Source organism: Corvus kubaryi, unplaced genomic scaffold (genome assembly GCF_017639235.1).
Source record: "Corvus kubaryi isolate FWS band 111438036 unplaced genomic scaffold, C.kubaryi_AGA036_p1.0 37209, whole genome shotgun sequence".
In the NCBI taxonomy this organism is placed as follows: Eukaryota; Metazoa; Chordata; class Aves; order Passeriformes; family Corvidae; genus Corvus; species Corvus kubaryi.
The window spans coordinates 674,515-690,680 of NW_024581060.1; the positions used below are offsets into that span (position 1 = coordinate 674,515).

The 16,166-nt window shown below is 54.4% G+C and overlaps 1 protein-coding gene across 7 annotated transcripts in view; it reads left to right on the plus strand.

The window, feature by feature from the left end:
• The window catches only part of SCMH1 (Scm polycomb group protein homolog 1), a 64,504-nt gene extending 51,084 nt beyond the window's left edge, over positions 1-13,420 (plus strand). For 4 of the 7 annotated variants that reach the window (XM_042022487.1, XM_042022493.1, XM_042022489.1 and 1 more), the window contains 4 exons: positions 3,919-4,050; positions 9,927-10,130; positions 11,149-11,291; positions 13,168-13,420. In XM_042022487.1, the coding sequence (XP_041878421.1) occupies positions 3,919-4,050; positions 9,927-10,130; positions 11,149-11,291; positions 13,168-13,293 (605 nt within the window). In that variant the 3' untranslated portion in view covers positions 13,294-13,420. The remainder of the gene's footprint in view (positions 1-3,918; positions 4,051-9,926; positions 10,131-11,148; positions 11,292-13,167) is intronic. The other 3 variants (XM_042022491.1, XM_042022490.1, XM_042022492.1) reach the window with 3 other exon arrangements.
• The last annotated feature ends 2,746 nt before the right edge of the window (positions 13,421-16,166 follow it).

Genomic DNA, 16,166 nt, shown 5'->3' on the forward strand with positions numbered 1-16,166 from the left:
GGGGAAACAGACCAAGTTGTACATCAGGAACAGCAGGGAACTGGGCAGCTGATTGCTGTTCACAGCAACACGAACAGGATGTAACCTGGAGCCATCTGAAAACACAGGACTGGAGAGACCTTCTGGACCACTGAGCCCTGGCTCCTGCTGTTACAGCACCACAGCACATGGTGTTTCTTGGATTAAATCTGGAGTTGCCAGTTTTGCTTTTCCACTGGAGACTGCCCCAAGGTTTTTTGCTGAGATTTTAGAAACTATGTTGTAATTTCCAGTTGTAATTTATTCTTGGGCAACTTGGTATCTATGTCTCCTGGTCTTAATATTGTCTTTAAGCTTAACTTGGTTCTCTTTCTTCTGGAAGTAGTTGCAGAGCTGTTGTAGCCCTCAGAGGAGTTCATCTTTTGGCTGCACTTCGCTCTCCTCAGCCAATGTTGGTTTGACTTAAACTTTATGGGGTGGCCAGAGTGCCACCCAGCACTCTGGGGAGGAGCTCACGGGGACCTGGTGCCACAGCACTGGCACCACCGTGGTCACAGGAAATGTCTCTGCAGTCACTTTTAGTCACTGTGTCCTTGTAACAGGTGATGATCAGCCTGTCCTGGTCACATACCCCGTTCTTCTCATCCACTGTTGTCACCTGCAGGTCCCCAGCTCATGGGACAGTGCTTCAAGTGCACATCTGGATTTAGCTGCTGGATTTTCCTCCTTGGTGGTTCTTGGTTCTATAGATATCCCTCCTGCCTGATTTTAAATGCTGCTTTGTCAGGCCTGACATGGGAAAACATCAGCAGATTTCATCAGTGAATCTCTAAAATTTCTGCCACAGCTGCTAATACAGTTATTAAATGACACTGGGCTCAAGGATGATCCTCAAGCAGATTCATTGGTTGCTCCCCAGTCTCATGTTCCCTCTCAGTGTGCTGCCGGCAGCTTTTCCTCTCCAATCAGATTTCTGTGCATAGAACAAGGCTCCTGTAATTCATGTTCTGTCTCAGATGGTGGCTCTCTGTACCTAACATCTTGCTGAATTCCAGGTATGTGAGGTTGATTTCTCCTCCCTCATGTGATAGATCAGCATTTCCCCATCGCAGGGAGGCCATTGGGTCGGTTTCCTCTGATGAACACCTGCCATAGAATGTGCCATGTGTATTTCCTGCCCTTTCCTTCAGAGCCTGCCACAAGCCTTGTGGTGCTGCTGAGGTCAGACATAGGCATTTTATTGTAAAAATGTTTTTTTCCACCTTCTTTTTCCAATGTTGGCACCACATTTCGAGTTGCTCTCAGTAATGTGGTGATGAATTGTGTTAGAATTGACTGCGGCAGACCCAGAGCTTCAGGTGCACTGTCATTCTTGGCTTCCTCTGCACCTTCAAGTCTCCATTTTGAGGACATTCAATTGTTTGACTTAGTCAATGGTGGATTTTTTCATTCCTGTCCTTTTTTTTATCCTTAGAGCCTTGCCCCCAGTGCTCAGCATGGCTGCAGCTGGAAGTGAATCCCAGAATGGTTTGGGTTGGAAGAGACCCTTAAAACTCATCTCATTCCACCCCCTGCTATGGGCAGGGACACCTTTCACTGTCCCAGGCTGCTCCAAGCCCTGTCCAACCTGGCCTTGGACACTTCCAGGGATCCAGGGGCAGCCGCAGCTTCTCTGGGCAACCTGTGCCAGGGCCTCCCTACTCTCACAGGGAAGATTTTTTTCCATATATCCAGTGTAAATCTACCATCTTTCACCTTACAAGTGCACTGAGTGCAGGGAGATGTCACAGATGCATCAACACCTGAGCCAGGTGTGTAGGTGTGCTCTGCAGCCAGGGAGGAGGTGCCAGTGCAGTCAGTGCAAGGTACATTGTCCTAAAGTAGAAGCCCTGAGTGGCCTGACAAGATGAGGTGAGTGACTGTCACTGCTCGAAAAGGCATCCATCGCCATGGCCTTGGGATGGCCCACAGCACCATCCAGGCAAGGCAGGTGAGCTGCTCTTCCTCCCACCAGGCTCCCAAGGCAGGGGAGGTGAGATATCCCTTCCAACTCTCCTGTCATTTGGAGGCAAGGAGAATCCTTTTTCCTTTTCTCTCAATCCTTACTTTTCTGCACAGCATCCCCTCTCTCTGTTCCCCTGTGCTTGTTCCTTCTGTAGCTGAAACCCAGGCCTGTCTTTGCCTTTGCATTGTCTCAAAACACAGAATGAGTTAAAAACCTCCCTTCATCCCTGCACTCCCCATCCTCTGAGGTGCATGGCTCCATGCTGAGCAGGGCCTTTTTATCCAAGTAAATGATCTCCTTGTTGTCAGCATCCTTCTCAATGTGAGCATCTATCCACTGAGGTTTGGGGTCCTTCCCTCTCAGATTATTTCCTCTTTGATGATACATATTCATGAGGTTTCTGGAATCTTTGAACTCAAGGCATTTTCTTTGTATTCCTGATGACCTGAGTGCAGTTCTGTCTGTTACTCCATTTCTTTATTTTCTTAAAACTTGTCCTTTAAAACCAGAATTCTATTTCTGGTTTATCCTCCCATTAATTTACACCGACCTCACTTCTGATTCCCGGGATTAACGTCTATAACCTGACCTGCTGTGTTTGCATTACTTTTAATGTCAACCACTTAAAAAAATATAACCCAAACCAAACCCTGATGAAACCTTTGTAGAGCATCGCCTTGTGTTGTGGTTCTGTGGCTGTTGGGTGAAGAAGGTCGTGCAGTTTGACACGGGGCTATCCAGCGACATTACCAAGAGCATGTGTTCCCCTCTCTGGGCTGAGTGTTTCTTACAGGGACTCGTCCTGAGGATGGAATTTGTTTTTCTGACAATGTTACAGTGATTTTTGGTCATACTCCTATGGAGTCCCAGGGCCTCAGTGCAAGCAGCTCTTTCATTTCCCTGAAGGATGTTAATTGAACAGGTACCTTCTCTACCTTTGTGTTTCCCCTTAATCAACTCAGCTGTGCCTGTCTGGTGCTTCCCCCCACCTGTACCTCTGTTTGTTGGGCATTTTGCATCTCCCTTGGTGTCGGTCCCGTCGGTCCCCCCCGTACCTGTTGCCCCTCCTGCACATATTCCTGCCCTGTGCCAGCTGTTGGGGCTGCTCCGGGCTGGTGGTGGCTCCTGGCATTTGTGTAGGAGCATTGGACCCCTCTGTGCCCGCACCCAGGAATGCTGTGAGCTCTCACGTGTCACCCGTGCTCAGGGTGGCTGGAAGGGCCCAGCTGGGAGCTGGTGGCCTGTGTGGGCAGGGGGCAGCTGGAGGGTCACCTCAGCTGGGACAGGGTCTGTCACCCCTGTGTCACTTGCCTGGCTGCTGTCCCCATCAGTGTCAGTGCTTCCATTCCTTGTTCACCCACCCACTGACGCCGTGTGTGCAGAGACGTCCCAGCCCATCCCAGCGTCCCGTCTGCTGGGTAGGATAGGGAGAGTCCCGTCCTTGGGCTGTGTTTGGAGAGGAGCAGCAGTGACAGCGCCTGGGGGGTTCACAGAGGGGGGAAGTTGAAAATTGGAGTAGGGTTTAATCCAGAACTGTGCATGGCACAGAGGGTTTGCAGATCATCCAAGGGTTGTTTGCCAGTCATCCAAGGGTTACGTGTGTCTGAAAGGTGATGAGTGGGCTGAGCAGGAATTGTGTGGATTGAGCCAAGGCATAGAAGGTGGAGAAACGGAATTAAGTCAATTAGAGGTGATATTTGGGTGAAATATGGCAAAACACAGCAAAGATTCTTTGTTAGTTTTCTCACCACACTTTTTCTGTGATAAAACCTGCAAACTCTGCTCTGTTGAGCCCTGCCAGGTGTGCTGGATTGCAGCTCGAACAGGTGGTGGGTGCCCAGGCTGGCGATGCACACAGGGCTCAGGGGACTCTGTCAAGACTGCATTTCCCAGGACGTCTCCACTCCTAAAGAGGGCTTGTTCTCTTTTCCTAGACAGAAGCAGTTCGTTAGACGGCTCTCTGCAGGGACCAGGCCGGGGTACAAAGCGCTATTCCCAAGATTCCCCTCCATACAGTGCTCCTCTCTCCCCCAAGTTACCAAAGAATGACCATCACCCTTTGGAAGGTGAGCACAGCGTCTCTTCCCAAAGCTGGCTGTTCCCAGTGCCCTGTCCCGGCTGCAGCAGGGTCAGATCTGCTGTGCCAAACCGAGCTGTGGCTTCAGGGAGCTGCTTTGCTTGGCCCTGGCATGGGTTGTGCTTGGTGTTCCAGAGGGGAGTGGATGAGCTGCTCTGTGCTGAGGCAAGTTTCCCGCACAGATGTGTCAGGCATGTGGAATGCAGCAGGAATTCCTTCTAACCCTGACAGTCATCATCTCACACCGTATAATCTGGTTTAGCTTCCATCACTGCGCATGGGATTAACAGTGCTCAAACTGCCCAGCTGCCTCAGTCAATCTGCCCCCGGGTTTTTCCCTGAGGGTTTGCTGCAGCCTGTTGTCCAGATGCTGATGTGCAGCTCTATGGCCAGGAACCTGCTGCCCTTTCCCAGGATCTCATCTTGTTCCTCAGAGTCCTCCCTAAAACCCCCGTGGGGTCTCACTGGCTCCACCAGCACAGCCACATCATTCCCATCCCACACTGCTGCTGCTCCCCAGAGTCCCTTGGGATACCATTGGTGCAGATGTGCCGGGCCATGTTCCCAACAGCAGCTGCAGGAATGTCCTCTTTGGTGTGTGATCCACAGGTGTCCCTTGCATGCACAGGTGGGGGATTTCCAGAAGGTCCAGGTAGCCGGAGGACTCCCTGAACTGAGTAATCTTCAATTAATACACTCCCACTTTTGTTCTGAACTGCAAACCCTTCATAATGCAGATTGAAGATTTAATCTTACTGAGGCCTTTTAATTAATGGATGGTGAAATCTGCCAAGGTGTTAGTCACGATTCTTTGTGACTGAAATCCCTGGAAAATTGCTGGAGACTCCTGGGTGGGCTCGCAGTTCAGTGGCTTCATGCTCTGTTGCTGTCCCTTTAGAGTCCCCGTTTCCCTGGTTTTGCTGGGGTTGCTGATCCCAAATGTGAGTGCCAAGCCTGGCACCTGTGGGTGATCTTGGTCTGCATCCATCACTGTGTCCTGTGCTCTGCAGGATCACTGACCCTGCCTCTAAGCACAGCTGGTCTGAACTTGCCCAGAGAAGCTGTAGCTGCCCCTGGATCCCTGGAAGTGTCCAAGGCCAGGTGGATGGGGCTTGGAGCAAGCTGGAGTAGTGGAAGGTGTCCCTGCCCATGGCAGGGGGTGGGACTGTATTACTGCAGTAAATATCACTGTATCCCGCAGCCGTAGGGAGGAGGAGAGAAATCCAGCAGGCAGGAATTGTGCAGCAAGATTGATTTATTTAATTCTTTTACAAACTCTTTTATAGACTTTTTCTTCATAGTCTAATTGGACAAAGGATCAGCCACCCCCTGGGGCGATTGGCTAAAATCCTAAAACATCCATTGTCAAAATATTTTTCTACTGTACCATAAACAAAGCTCTGCAAGGTCGCAGGTGTTCATAGTTTATAGAACTCTGCTAATATCTTCTGTGAGAGAGAAAAGTCTCTCACGGACTTAGAAAATAGCAAGAAAAATTCTTGCTAGCAGCATTTTTGTGTCCACAGGACTGGATGGGCTTTAAGGTCCCTTCCAACCCAAACCTTTCCATGACTCTGTGATGGACAGTTTCTAGTGACCTCATTATCTGCAGTGATTAAAACTGTAGGTTTGTCACAGAGCTGAAGCGAAGACAGAGCTGGTGTGTGGCACTGCCTCATCTACTCCAGCATATTGACAAGTTAAAAACTGTTCCCTGAGGCCCCTTCTTGTTTCTCACCTCCGAATGGGTGCTGTTCTCCTTGATTCCTCTCTGATCCATCAGCCACTGCATTTGGGTAACTGTTGGCACAGCCCAGCCCCTCCTCCTCCCCCAGCAGGTGGGACACGCAGTGTTCAGCCTGTTCTTGAAGCACTGGATTGCTCCAAAGGTTCAAATGCCTTGTTTGGGTGGTGAATATTTCACACTCTGTATTGTCAGTGAAGAGAGAAGGCTTCCATAATGGCTAATTCCAAGGAGGAGCCTTCATTAGGTTTCTACAAGATTGATTCTTAGTCTGCTTCAAAGTCTATTCAGTTATCCCTTGGCCTTCGAATGGGTTGTGCCATCTGGATGCCAGAATTCTCCAGCCTCTTCCAGAAAAACACAGACAAGTGGGCAGGAAGTGTGTCTGCCTGTGAGGGGGCTGATCCTTCCTGCAGCAGCTTGGTCTGGTTCTGTTCTCAGTCCAAGCAGGGAGCAATGAGGTGCAGTTTCAAATTCCATCTAGAAATTCATTCTTACCCCACAGCTAAAAGCTGTAATGAATACATCCTCCTCCACTGTGAAATTGAGGTGCAGGCAGGAATATTTGCGTTTCACAGGATATATTTTAAGAATATGCACCTGAAATACTCAGATATTGAGTATTTCTTGAGCAAGGTACATCTTCCCATGGGGGTGAACTCTGTCTCAGGCAGCAGCTCCTGAACACTTCCCAGTTTGCTGTATGGAAGGCTGTGAGCAGCAGTGGGACATCTCCATTCACCCTGCATTTGGCAAGAAGCAGAGACACGAGGAGGGGGTCTCACATCTTGTATTGTTTTTCCTCTTGCATCCAGTGGCATTCGTGTGGCTTTTTGCTGGAACACTGCAGTCCCAGCACAGTGGGGACCTGCCTTCACAGCCCATCACTGGCTGGAAGCAGTGGGTGTTCAGGAGTAGTGCAAATCACATTTGTGCTTGTGGCCAAACTCCCGTGTTTTAGCAGCAAAATGACACCGTTGAGTCTATAGCACTATTTGTTTAATTAAACTTTAATTATCTGCTCCCTGCCTCTCCACCACTAATTGTGGTGTGTTTCCCTACAACGTGCCAACTGCCAGCCTTTAGTTAAATCCAACAGTTTCTGTAAGGAAATCTGCCTAAGGATCAGCCACCTCCTCCTCCAACACCGGTTATCAAGGGTGAAGGATCCTGGATCGTGCCTGAGTGCAGTTATGCCCTGCCACTTGCAGGAGCATCTTGTCTTCTGCTACAGGTGATTCTCAAGGGCAGTAATCGTTCCCCTCTTGTCTCATCTCCATCTCCCTTCCCTGGGGGTATCATTCATTGAGCAGTTCCCTGTGTACTTGTATTTTTAGGAAAACCCTCAATCTCTCTTGCACTGACCCTGCCACGAAGCCCCCAGCTCTGCTGCAGTGTTACAGCCCAACCAGGCACTCACCTGTGCAGGGATAGGGAACCTGGGGATCAATGTGTGCCTTCGGTTTTACCTCCTGGGCAAAAAAACATCGTGCCCCTAGGGCCTCACCCGTGCCCTTGGGTGTGTGATCACCAGCATGTGAGAACAGGATCACATGTTTGCAGAATGCATCACAGTGCACTCCTGTCATGACAGTGTGTTGATTGTTGAGTGAAGTCATTTCTGAGGGTGAGTTTTGGATCCTCAGCCTTGCACTGACAGGAACCTGTGCATGTGCTCTCCCAAACTGGGCCCTGAAATTCCTTCTGCTGATGCCAGCCCGCGCTGTGAGTGCTCTGGGCTTTTTGGGAGCACAGACACGTGTGTTTGCCTGACCCAGCACATCTGGGTGAGTGTCCCAGGACTTCCTGGCAAGCTGAAGCTCTCTGTCACCTCCAAAGGTGCTGGGTTTCCTTGGAGGGCTGAGATGCACAGCTTGGACCTGTTCCCATGCCCACAGCCACTGTCCTGTGACAGCTCAAAGGGCTGCGCCCACTGACCCCTCTCCTGCCTCTGCCCTTCCCTGGCAGTCAGCACCCTTCCCCAGATGTTCAATGGGAAGTGTTTTGGGGTTTAAACAGAACTGTCCTGTCCAACAGGAGACCAAATGTAGTTGCTTGGAAGCAGCTACAGTGGAAACCCATTGGTGTGAGTGACACCCACAGGTGGGTCTGGCTGGGCAGGGGATGTCCACCCAGCCCAGGCCAGGGCAGCTAGCTCTGATTTGCACCCAGTCTGGGGCTGAAATGCAATGGTGGGAGTGCAGGAGGAGTTTGAAGTTACTCAGGAATAGCCCTGAGTCAGCAAACCATTCTTTGTGCATCCAGAGCAGGTGAGAACACAGCTGTCCATGCAGGAAGCAAGTGACGTGTGGGCCAGCACAGGACAGGTCACCAGGAGTGACAGTCTTCACACCAGCAGTTTGTACATGAGATTTTAAGGCTGTGCTGCTGTTCCTGGGCACATCCCAGAGACCTAAAAGCAAAGAAAGGCAGCAGTGCCTCAAGTGCAGAGTGGCAAAGCCCCGGATGGGAGCAGCAATTACCCAGGTGATAACCCCACACCAGCCACACTGGGCTGGCCAACAGCCAGACGAGGGTGTTCATGTTCCCATTTCGTATCCTTATGATGTGAAGCCCTGGAAGGTTGGGGCTGGACCAGCTGAACTGGCCTCTGGGGTCTCTGCTCAAACACAGACAGCAGGACATGTGACACCAGAGATCCCAGCTTTCACAATAGTGCCACGGTTCATAGAAACCAGAACAAATAAGGTGTAGCCAGGAGAGGCTGCCCCAGTCAGTGGTACCCAACATCCACAGCACTTGGGAACCGCTTCAGGCTCTGGCAAGCTGCACTTCCCTTCAGTGGAGCGTGGCAGCATCAGCTCAGGAGCGAATTTGGGAAAATCTCAACAGCTTTTGGGTCTCCCAGGCCGCAGACCCTGCACGCTCAACATGGTCCCAGTTCAGCACAGCAGGGCTGTGCTGGCTTCTCACCTGCTGCTCCTGTAGTGTGAAGTCCCAGGGAAGGAGCCCAGGGCCTGGCCAGTGCAGTGGCTCAGGCTTCTTCACCCTTGTCACCTGCCGTGGTGTTCGAGTGGCAGCAGCTCAGGGCTGTGAGCTGCCCTCAGGGTCCCTACGGACGCTGGTGGAGGAGCTGCAGCTCCCAGCCACGTGTGCTGGCAGGTCTGGAGTACACAGGCAACGCCCCTCACCCCCTCACCGTGGAGCTGCTTCCCTCCTTGGCAGGTGTTTCATAATAAAGAACTCAGGTATTTGAGGGTGACTCATGAGGCACAAGGACCACCTGGGCTGAGACTCAGTTGTGCCATAGTAAAACCTACAAACGTGCCATGAAGCTGTCACAGTGTTACAGCAGAGGCAGACCTTGCTGGCTCAGCCAGCACAACCTGTCACCCTGGACAGTCTGCTCAGCCCTTCCATCCCAATAGTGCCACAGACAGCTGCAAATTCAGTGCATTTCTGGAGCAGGTGAGGAAACCGGTATTGCTCTAATACCCTGCCTGGGGAGAGCCCTCAGCCCAGGCCCTCCTGTGCATGTCCCAGCACAGGGAGTTGGCCCAGCAGGAGGTCAGGAGGGATGAGCAGCTTGTTGCTTTTGGGGCCAGAGGACCAGCATGGTGTGGGAGCATTGCCTGGCCTACAGCTCCCTCCTGCTCTGCATGTGTGTCTGACACCCCAGTCCCAAACACCAGGACCATTTCCTGAGGATGTGCAGTGTGTGACCCCTCAGGCAGCGTCCCCTCCCTTCCCTGCTCAGGACTGTCTGTGAGTCCTGTGTCCATTGGCATCCAGATCGGACAGCCCTGCCCTACCCTGCAGTGCCCCTTGGCCAGGGAGGGGCTCAGGGCAGTCAGGCCACAGGGCTGGGCCACAGCTGGTGGTGGCACGGACAGAGTAGCTGAACAGCGGAGCTGCTGCTCCACTCTGGGACCATTGTCACTATGCTGGTTGGACTGGCATCGGCAGATGGTGACACCGTTTGCAGATTGGCAAACTGGTGAACACCAGGGCTCCAGCAGTGCCTGCTTTGATCCCTGTGCTGGGGAGAGACCAGCAAGGGGTCGCACCCAGCGAGCACTGCCGCTGCTGTGGCTCTGCCTCGCGTGGGAGCATGGGGCCGTGGCGTTCGGGTGCACTGACTGCAGCTTGGTGCATTCCAGGTGAAACCTTTGTCCTGGGAGATGGCCTCCCAGGGCCCTTGGAGCCTCGCCTGGACCCCATGGACTCTGCCTTGAACTCTGTCAATTCATCCAGCCACAGCAGGAGTTCCAGAGACTATCGCCTGCCAGGATACAGGCACCTGCACCAGCCCTCTAGCCTCAGCCAGGGCAGCACCTCTGCCCTGCGCAGGCTTAGCTCTGGGGGTAAGAGCTCAGAACAGCCCTGCAGCTGTAAATTGGGCAATAAAGGGCTATTCTAACTCCAGTTACACCTTTGTGACTTCAGCAAGTACCAGAGGCTGGGCTCTGCACAGCCAACCAAGTCTGTTAGGTATGATGGCACCTGGCAGGTGGCAGTGTGGACAAGTGACGTTGCTCCTTTGGCTGGTGACTCGGGGGACCTGGAGGTCGGTGGGGAGAAAGGAATAGGCAGGGGCTGAACTGTGTCCAAGTGACAAATGGGTGTCTGAGTCCACAAGGATGGATTGGGAATGGTTGGGCAGTCAAAAGTTGCCTGGTGGGGCTGGGAGGATGGGCAGATGCATGGATGGCATTTGTCTGTATGGAGGAAGAGGGGCAGAAGAGCTGAACTGCTCATTGCAGCATGTGGGGTTGCAAATAGTGTCATTTTAGGTGCATGGCATCAGTAAAAGCCTCTGAAAAGCTCAGGCTGCTGGTGCGTCCCCCACACATTTGCAGGCAGCTGAGACAAGGGGCTGTGCACGTTGGGAGCAGGACCAGTGCCAGCTCAGGCCGTGCTTTTGGACAACGGGATGTCACCTGTGGGTTCAGTCCGTCAGAAGATGCAGCCAGTGAAAACATAAACCAGCTTTGCCGTGTTAAATGTGCTAAAGGTGTTGGGAGGGGAGGAGGAACCACGCGTGGGGAGAGACGTGGGAATGGCAGGGGGATGTTCTGCTGAGGTGGGAAGTGTCAGCCGATGGACAAGGAGGAGTGAGAGCTGGGGACAAACAAGGGGAATGGGGGTTGAGAGACGGGACAAGGGCTCAGTATAGAAGGCTGCCCAGAAAAGTCAGGCTAAGGAGAGGGAATAAGGCTTCAGTGCCAGACCTGCGCTGCAGGAATCTGGGGCACAACTGGGACGTGCCCCTTGCTGTGTCTCTGCCCTGCTGTGGGAGAGGAGCTGAGTGGTGGACTGAGGGGGAATGACTGCGGGGCGCTGCCAGGGACCCCCAGTAAGAGCTGTGTCTGCCGTCCCCAGGGTCGGACAGGTACCTCGGCTCCCGGGACGTCTCCCGGCTCAGCAGCCGCGACCCCTCGTCCTGGACGGTGGAGGAGGTGATGCAGTTCATCCGCGAGTCGGACCCACAGCTGGGCCCCCACGCTGACCTCTTCCGAAAACACGTGAGTGCCACGGTTCATGTACAAATGTGTGTGTGTGTGTGTGTACACATCTGGGAGGGGGCAAATCACACAAAGAAAATCCAGGAGTGTCAGAACACGGCAGCACTTCGGAACAGCTGGAGTTTTGTGGTTAATAAAAAGATCCTCATAAATCCTGGTCATGCCCTGTCAGGGCTTGGATCCTCATCAGAACCCCTCAGGGGCAGCCTGGGTGCACATGGAGCCTCTGCAGTGAATCCCAGTGCTGAAAACACAAACTCTCCTCCTCCTGGAGGCTAATACTCACCTCGTGGCAAATTTCTTCTGGCAAGAAACACATTCCTAATGGGATTCATGGAGTGTGTTGCTGCTCAACTCCTGTAACAGGGAGTCTCTTAAGGCTCTGGTCCTTGTGCACATCTGTAAGTGTAAAACAGCTGCAGACACAGCATGGAGTTTGTACCATTACAGCTACAAGAGAGGTTTGGCAGCTGCACATCCTGCCCCCTGCAAGAACCGTCTTCCCTCTGCCCTATTTGATTAAGTCCATGTTCTGGTGCTGCTCATGAAGAGCAGTGGGAGCAAACACCCAGTGCTGTGTCCTGCTCTGGGCTGGGCTGACACAACACTTCTGGTTTTAATTAGTTCTATTTTAGAAACACCAGTAATTGAGAAATGTTTGTTTTAATTATGCAAAAGCTGCCAAGGGATGGAAGTGCCCTGGATTGGCAATCTTGATGAGAATCTTGCTTTCATCTGTGGAAGGGGAAAACAGATCAAACCTGGTACTGGAGACCCCTGGAGATCTCACCAACCTGAAAGTAACTGAGCATTGACATAGGACAGGATTTTCTGTTGTTCAAAGTCATGATTTTTATTTTTCACTTTTAAGCCCATTAACATTTTCTTCATGGAAAACTGCCCAGTGCAAAGCTCTGGACCCAGCCTGGACTGGGTCATGGGCAGGAGTGCTGCAAGGGACCGCAAGACTTCGACTTGCAAATGCCAAGTACAAAGCTGTTCCCTGGTTATTTTAAGCTTCATGATCCATCCTCTCCTTAGTCTCAGGAGGGACACATCTGGCTCTGCTGTAAAGCATCAGATGCTTTGAAAGCTGCTGTGTTGGAATCAGCCCCAGTGGGGATGAGGAGCTCCACCACTCTCTGCCAGTGGCTGGGACTGTGCTGTGAAGCTCCAGAAATAGAACCACAGAATCATTCAGGTTGGGAAAGCCCTCTGAGGTCATACAGTCCAACATTCCCCCAGTACTGCCAAGGCCACCACTAAACCGTTTTCCCAAGCGCCACATCCATACATTTTTTGAACACTTAGAGGATGATGATTTCAGCCTGTGCCAGTGCCTGACCACCCCTTCAAGGAAGAAATTTTTCCTAATACCCAGTCACAGAGCACAGGCTCTTTGGGTTTCAGGATCTGTTCCCTCACCTCCGTTTTCAGCTGTGACTTCAGGGCTCTGTGTGTCTCAGCAGGGCTGTCACCATTGACGCATCCTCTGCCAGATTTCTCCTGTGCTGGGATGACAATGCCCTGGAGTGAGCGATTGCTCCCCTGCATTGCCACTGCCTCTGTCATTCCCCTGTCAGTGAAACCTCCCTTTTCCTTCCTCCCCACCTCCCTTCAGGATGTGCTGGCCCTCTGGAAATGGCTCCTGGGGGTTGATCACCCAGCAGAATTCCCATTGCGCACATGGGTCCAGCGCTGCAGCAGGGTGGATGTAGGGCTGCCTGTGCTGTCCATACTGGGGTGTCCATACTGGGATGCTGCTGAGCAGGGCTCTCACACCCAGCCCTGCTGTTGCATTTTGGGCACGGCCTGGCTCGGGCAGAGCTGGGGCTCCCAGGTGCCATCACAAGCACTGTCATTCCCCTCCCTGCAGGAGATCGACGGGAAAGCCCTGCTCTTGCTGCGGAGTGACATGATGATGAAGTACATGGGGCTGAAGCTGGGGCCAGCCCTGAAGCTCACTTACCACATCGACAAGCTAAAGCAAGGCAAGTTCTGAGAGGACTCCTGGCAGGATGGATCCTGGAAGCTCCGCTCCCGGCCGTCCCCACCCGCGCTCACCTGCCGACAGGTTCGCATGCACACACCCCCTTCCGCCGCAGACGGACACTCCCGACGCCCGGCCGGGCCCTCGGGGCCCCGCCCCGGCCAGGCCCCGACGGGAGCTCAGGAGGAGCCCGGCGCAGCTGGGCTTTGCACCAGACTTGAGCTGTGGGTGTTGGAAGCGGAGGGTCTCTCACTGCTGCCCAGCCAGCACTTCTCCGTGGGCTCACGGTCCTGCTTTCCTGGGATGGAGCAGCGCTCCGGGCAGTGCCCGTGGGGACTGGGCACATGCAGCCACTCCTCTCACACTCTCCGTGGCTCAGCGCTCCTGGCCATGCCTGCTCGGGACAGCCCATGGGGGTGGCTCTGGGCTGGGGGCCGGACGAGTCTGCCCAGCCTCAAGGGGCTCAGTGCCCCCAGCCTGCTTTCAGCTCTGTGGCACCGCAGCGAGCTCAGAGCATGGACCACCCCGCCCCGTCTTCCGCACTGGGGGAGCCCGTCCACCTGTCTCTGCCTGCCCCCAGCTCCTGAGCTGGCTCCAGCTGGGCACACCGGGCTGGGGTTGGAGGCCTCCATATTTATTCCAGACTGGGGAGGCCGTGTGGGAGCGTGGAGCGAGCTGGGAGAGCTGAGGAGCAGGGCTGGGCCTGGCGTGCCCCCTGGCACTGATGGCCCTGGGCTGATGTCGGAGGCTGCCTGGATGCTGCAGGACTTGGCTGATCTTTCTCTCCTTTTTTTTTTTTTACTTTTTTTTATTTTGGAATTTTTTTTTTACTAAGGAGTTGTCTGTTTCAAACGATGAGATGATTTTTCTACCTGTGTTGAACTCGCAACTCTTGGTGATTTTTAGCCAGAGCTGCTAAGGTTTGTCTTCCCAGGGGCCCTCCTGCTCCTCTAGAGTTTCGGTCTGTCCAGCTCAGCGTGTGTGAGAGGGTTTTGGGTCTGGCCAGAGCATCCCGGGGTGGTGACCTGTCCCGCCATCGCTATTCCTGTGAGGGCTTTGCCCTGCCCGAGGCACCTCTTGGTCTCAGGCAGTTTAATGTATTTATTTTTGATGGCACTTGAGTGGTTCCAGTGGTCCCAGACATGTTTCTGCAGCTGCACGAGGAGTGTCGGAGTGGAGCCACCAGCTGTGCCACCACGGTGTCCCCTGGGCAGCAGCTGCCACCTCGGGGCTGCCACCTCGGGGCAGGGGCTGCCCGGACCCTGGAGCATCGCTGGCACCAGCCTGGCCTGAGCTGGGACAGGGCTGATGGGGCCTGGCTGACAGGACAGGGCTGACAGGACAGGGCTGATGGGGCCAGCACGGGCTGTCCCTGGTGTGTGCCCACACATGCACCTCAGCACGGACCCCCCCACACACACACTCCCTCTGCAGTGACCAAAGGGCTGGGACGGAATCTCCACTGCAAGCACTTCCTTCTCCTGTCCTTAGCTCACCCTCTGCATCTGGAGCCACAGCTCACACCCTCCCCAGCAGCCTCGAGGGCCTGGCCAGCAGCAGGATGGGCCCCTGTGGTGACCAACCCTCCAGGCTCTTGCACTGAGTCAAGTTTACCCCTAAGGGGCAAAGTTTCAAAAAAAAAAAATACCCCAAACTCCAAAGTAATAAAAAGGCAAAATGGCTTTTTGTCCTATAGCGCAGCCTGGCTGCTGGCCCGGGGCTGGGGGCTCTGGCTGCTCTCGGAGCCCCTCGCTCACAGCACGACCAGGGACCCCTCGGTGTGACCCAGCGTCGGTCCCGCTGCAGCCAGGCCCCGGCGGGGTCAGCCAGTGCTTTCCTCTGCACTTATTTTACGTTGATTTGTTTATAAATAAAAGGATACCAAGTTCCTCGCCGCGGTTTGTGCACTGATGGCAGCACCGGGCTGAGCCCCGGCCGTGGGGCAGCACAGGGACAGGCAGTGGGAGAGTGGGGTGGGAGAGCGGGGCCCGGGCGGGGCTGAGGGAAGCGAAGCGGCACTCGCAGGGTGGAAGCACGGAGTGGCCCGGGACTGGTTCGTGAGGCCGGCGAGGCACAGCGTGTCCTCCCTCTGTCCACCAGCCCCTGTGGCACCCCCAGGCTGACACCCCCGCCTGCCCTTCGAGTGCTGCCTGGTGCTGACAGAGGCTTTGGCAATTCCTTGCTCCAGTCTGGAGCTTGAGGGGGGTGTTGGGGCAGGGGCAGCCCCTGGCTGAGCCCCTGAACCCATCGCTGCCCACACCCTTCAGAGCCCTTCCTGGGGCCCTGGTGCTGGTAAGGGAGGTGGGAAAAGAGCCCCTGCAGCCAGACAGGGGTGGGAGCTGAGTCCCCCACACTGCTCCCCAACACAGACCACTGCCATGAGCCCAAACCCACGTGAGCCCCTGAGGGCTGCCAGGGGCTGCTCCATCCCACAGGGAGAGGGTTCCTCGCACGGGATGGGCAACCCAGAGGGGCCTGAGGCCGAGGGGGCCTGGCCAGGCCCCACACCTGGGGCTCAGCAGGGCTGGTCCTCCGTGACAGGGCTGATGAGTGAGGGGCGATGGGTCTCACCACCATGTGCTCTGAGCCGCGGGTTTGTGTCCCAGCTTGAGCTGCACCTGGAGCACCTGGTGACATCCTGCAGGGGCTGGTGGCAGGAGAAGGCAGGTAAGGGGCACCCAGCCCCAGGGAGGGCAGTGAGGTGGGCACTGGAAAGTCTTGGCTGGTCCTCGAGGTCCAGCCCCAGGTGAGGGGGCAGAAGCCCCCAGGTCTCTCCTGCAGGCCCAGCTCTGCTGCCCCGGGGCTCCTGCCCAGGTGACTCACCCCTGGGGCCACTTGTCACAGCACAGGGACCCAGCCCAGGCTCACAGGGTCCTTGGGCTCCA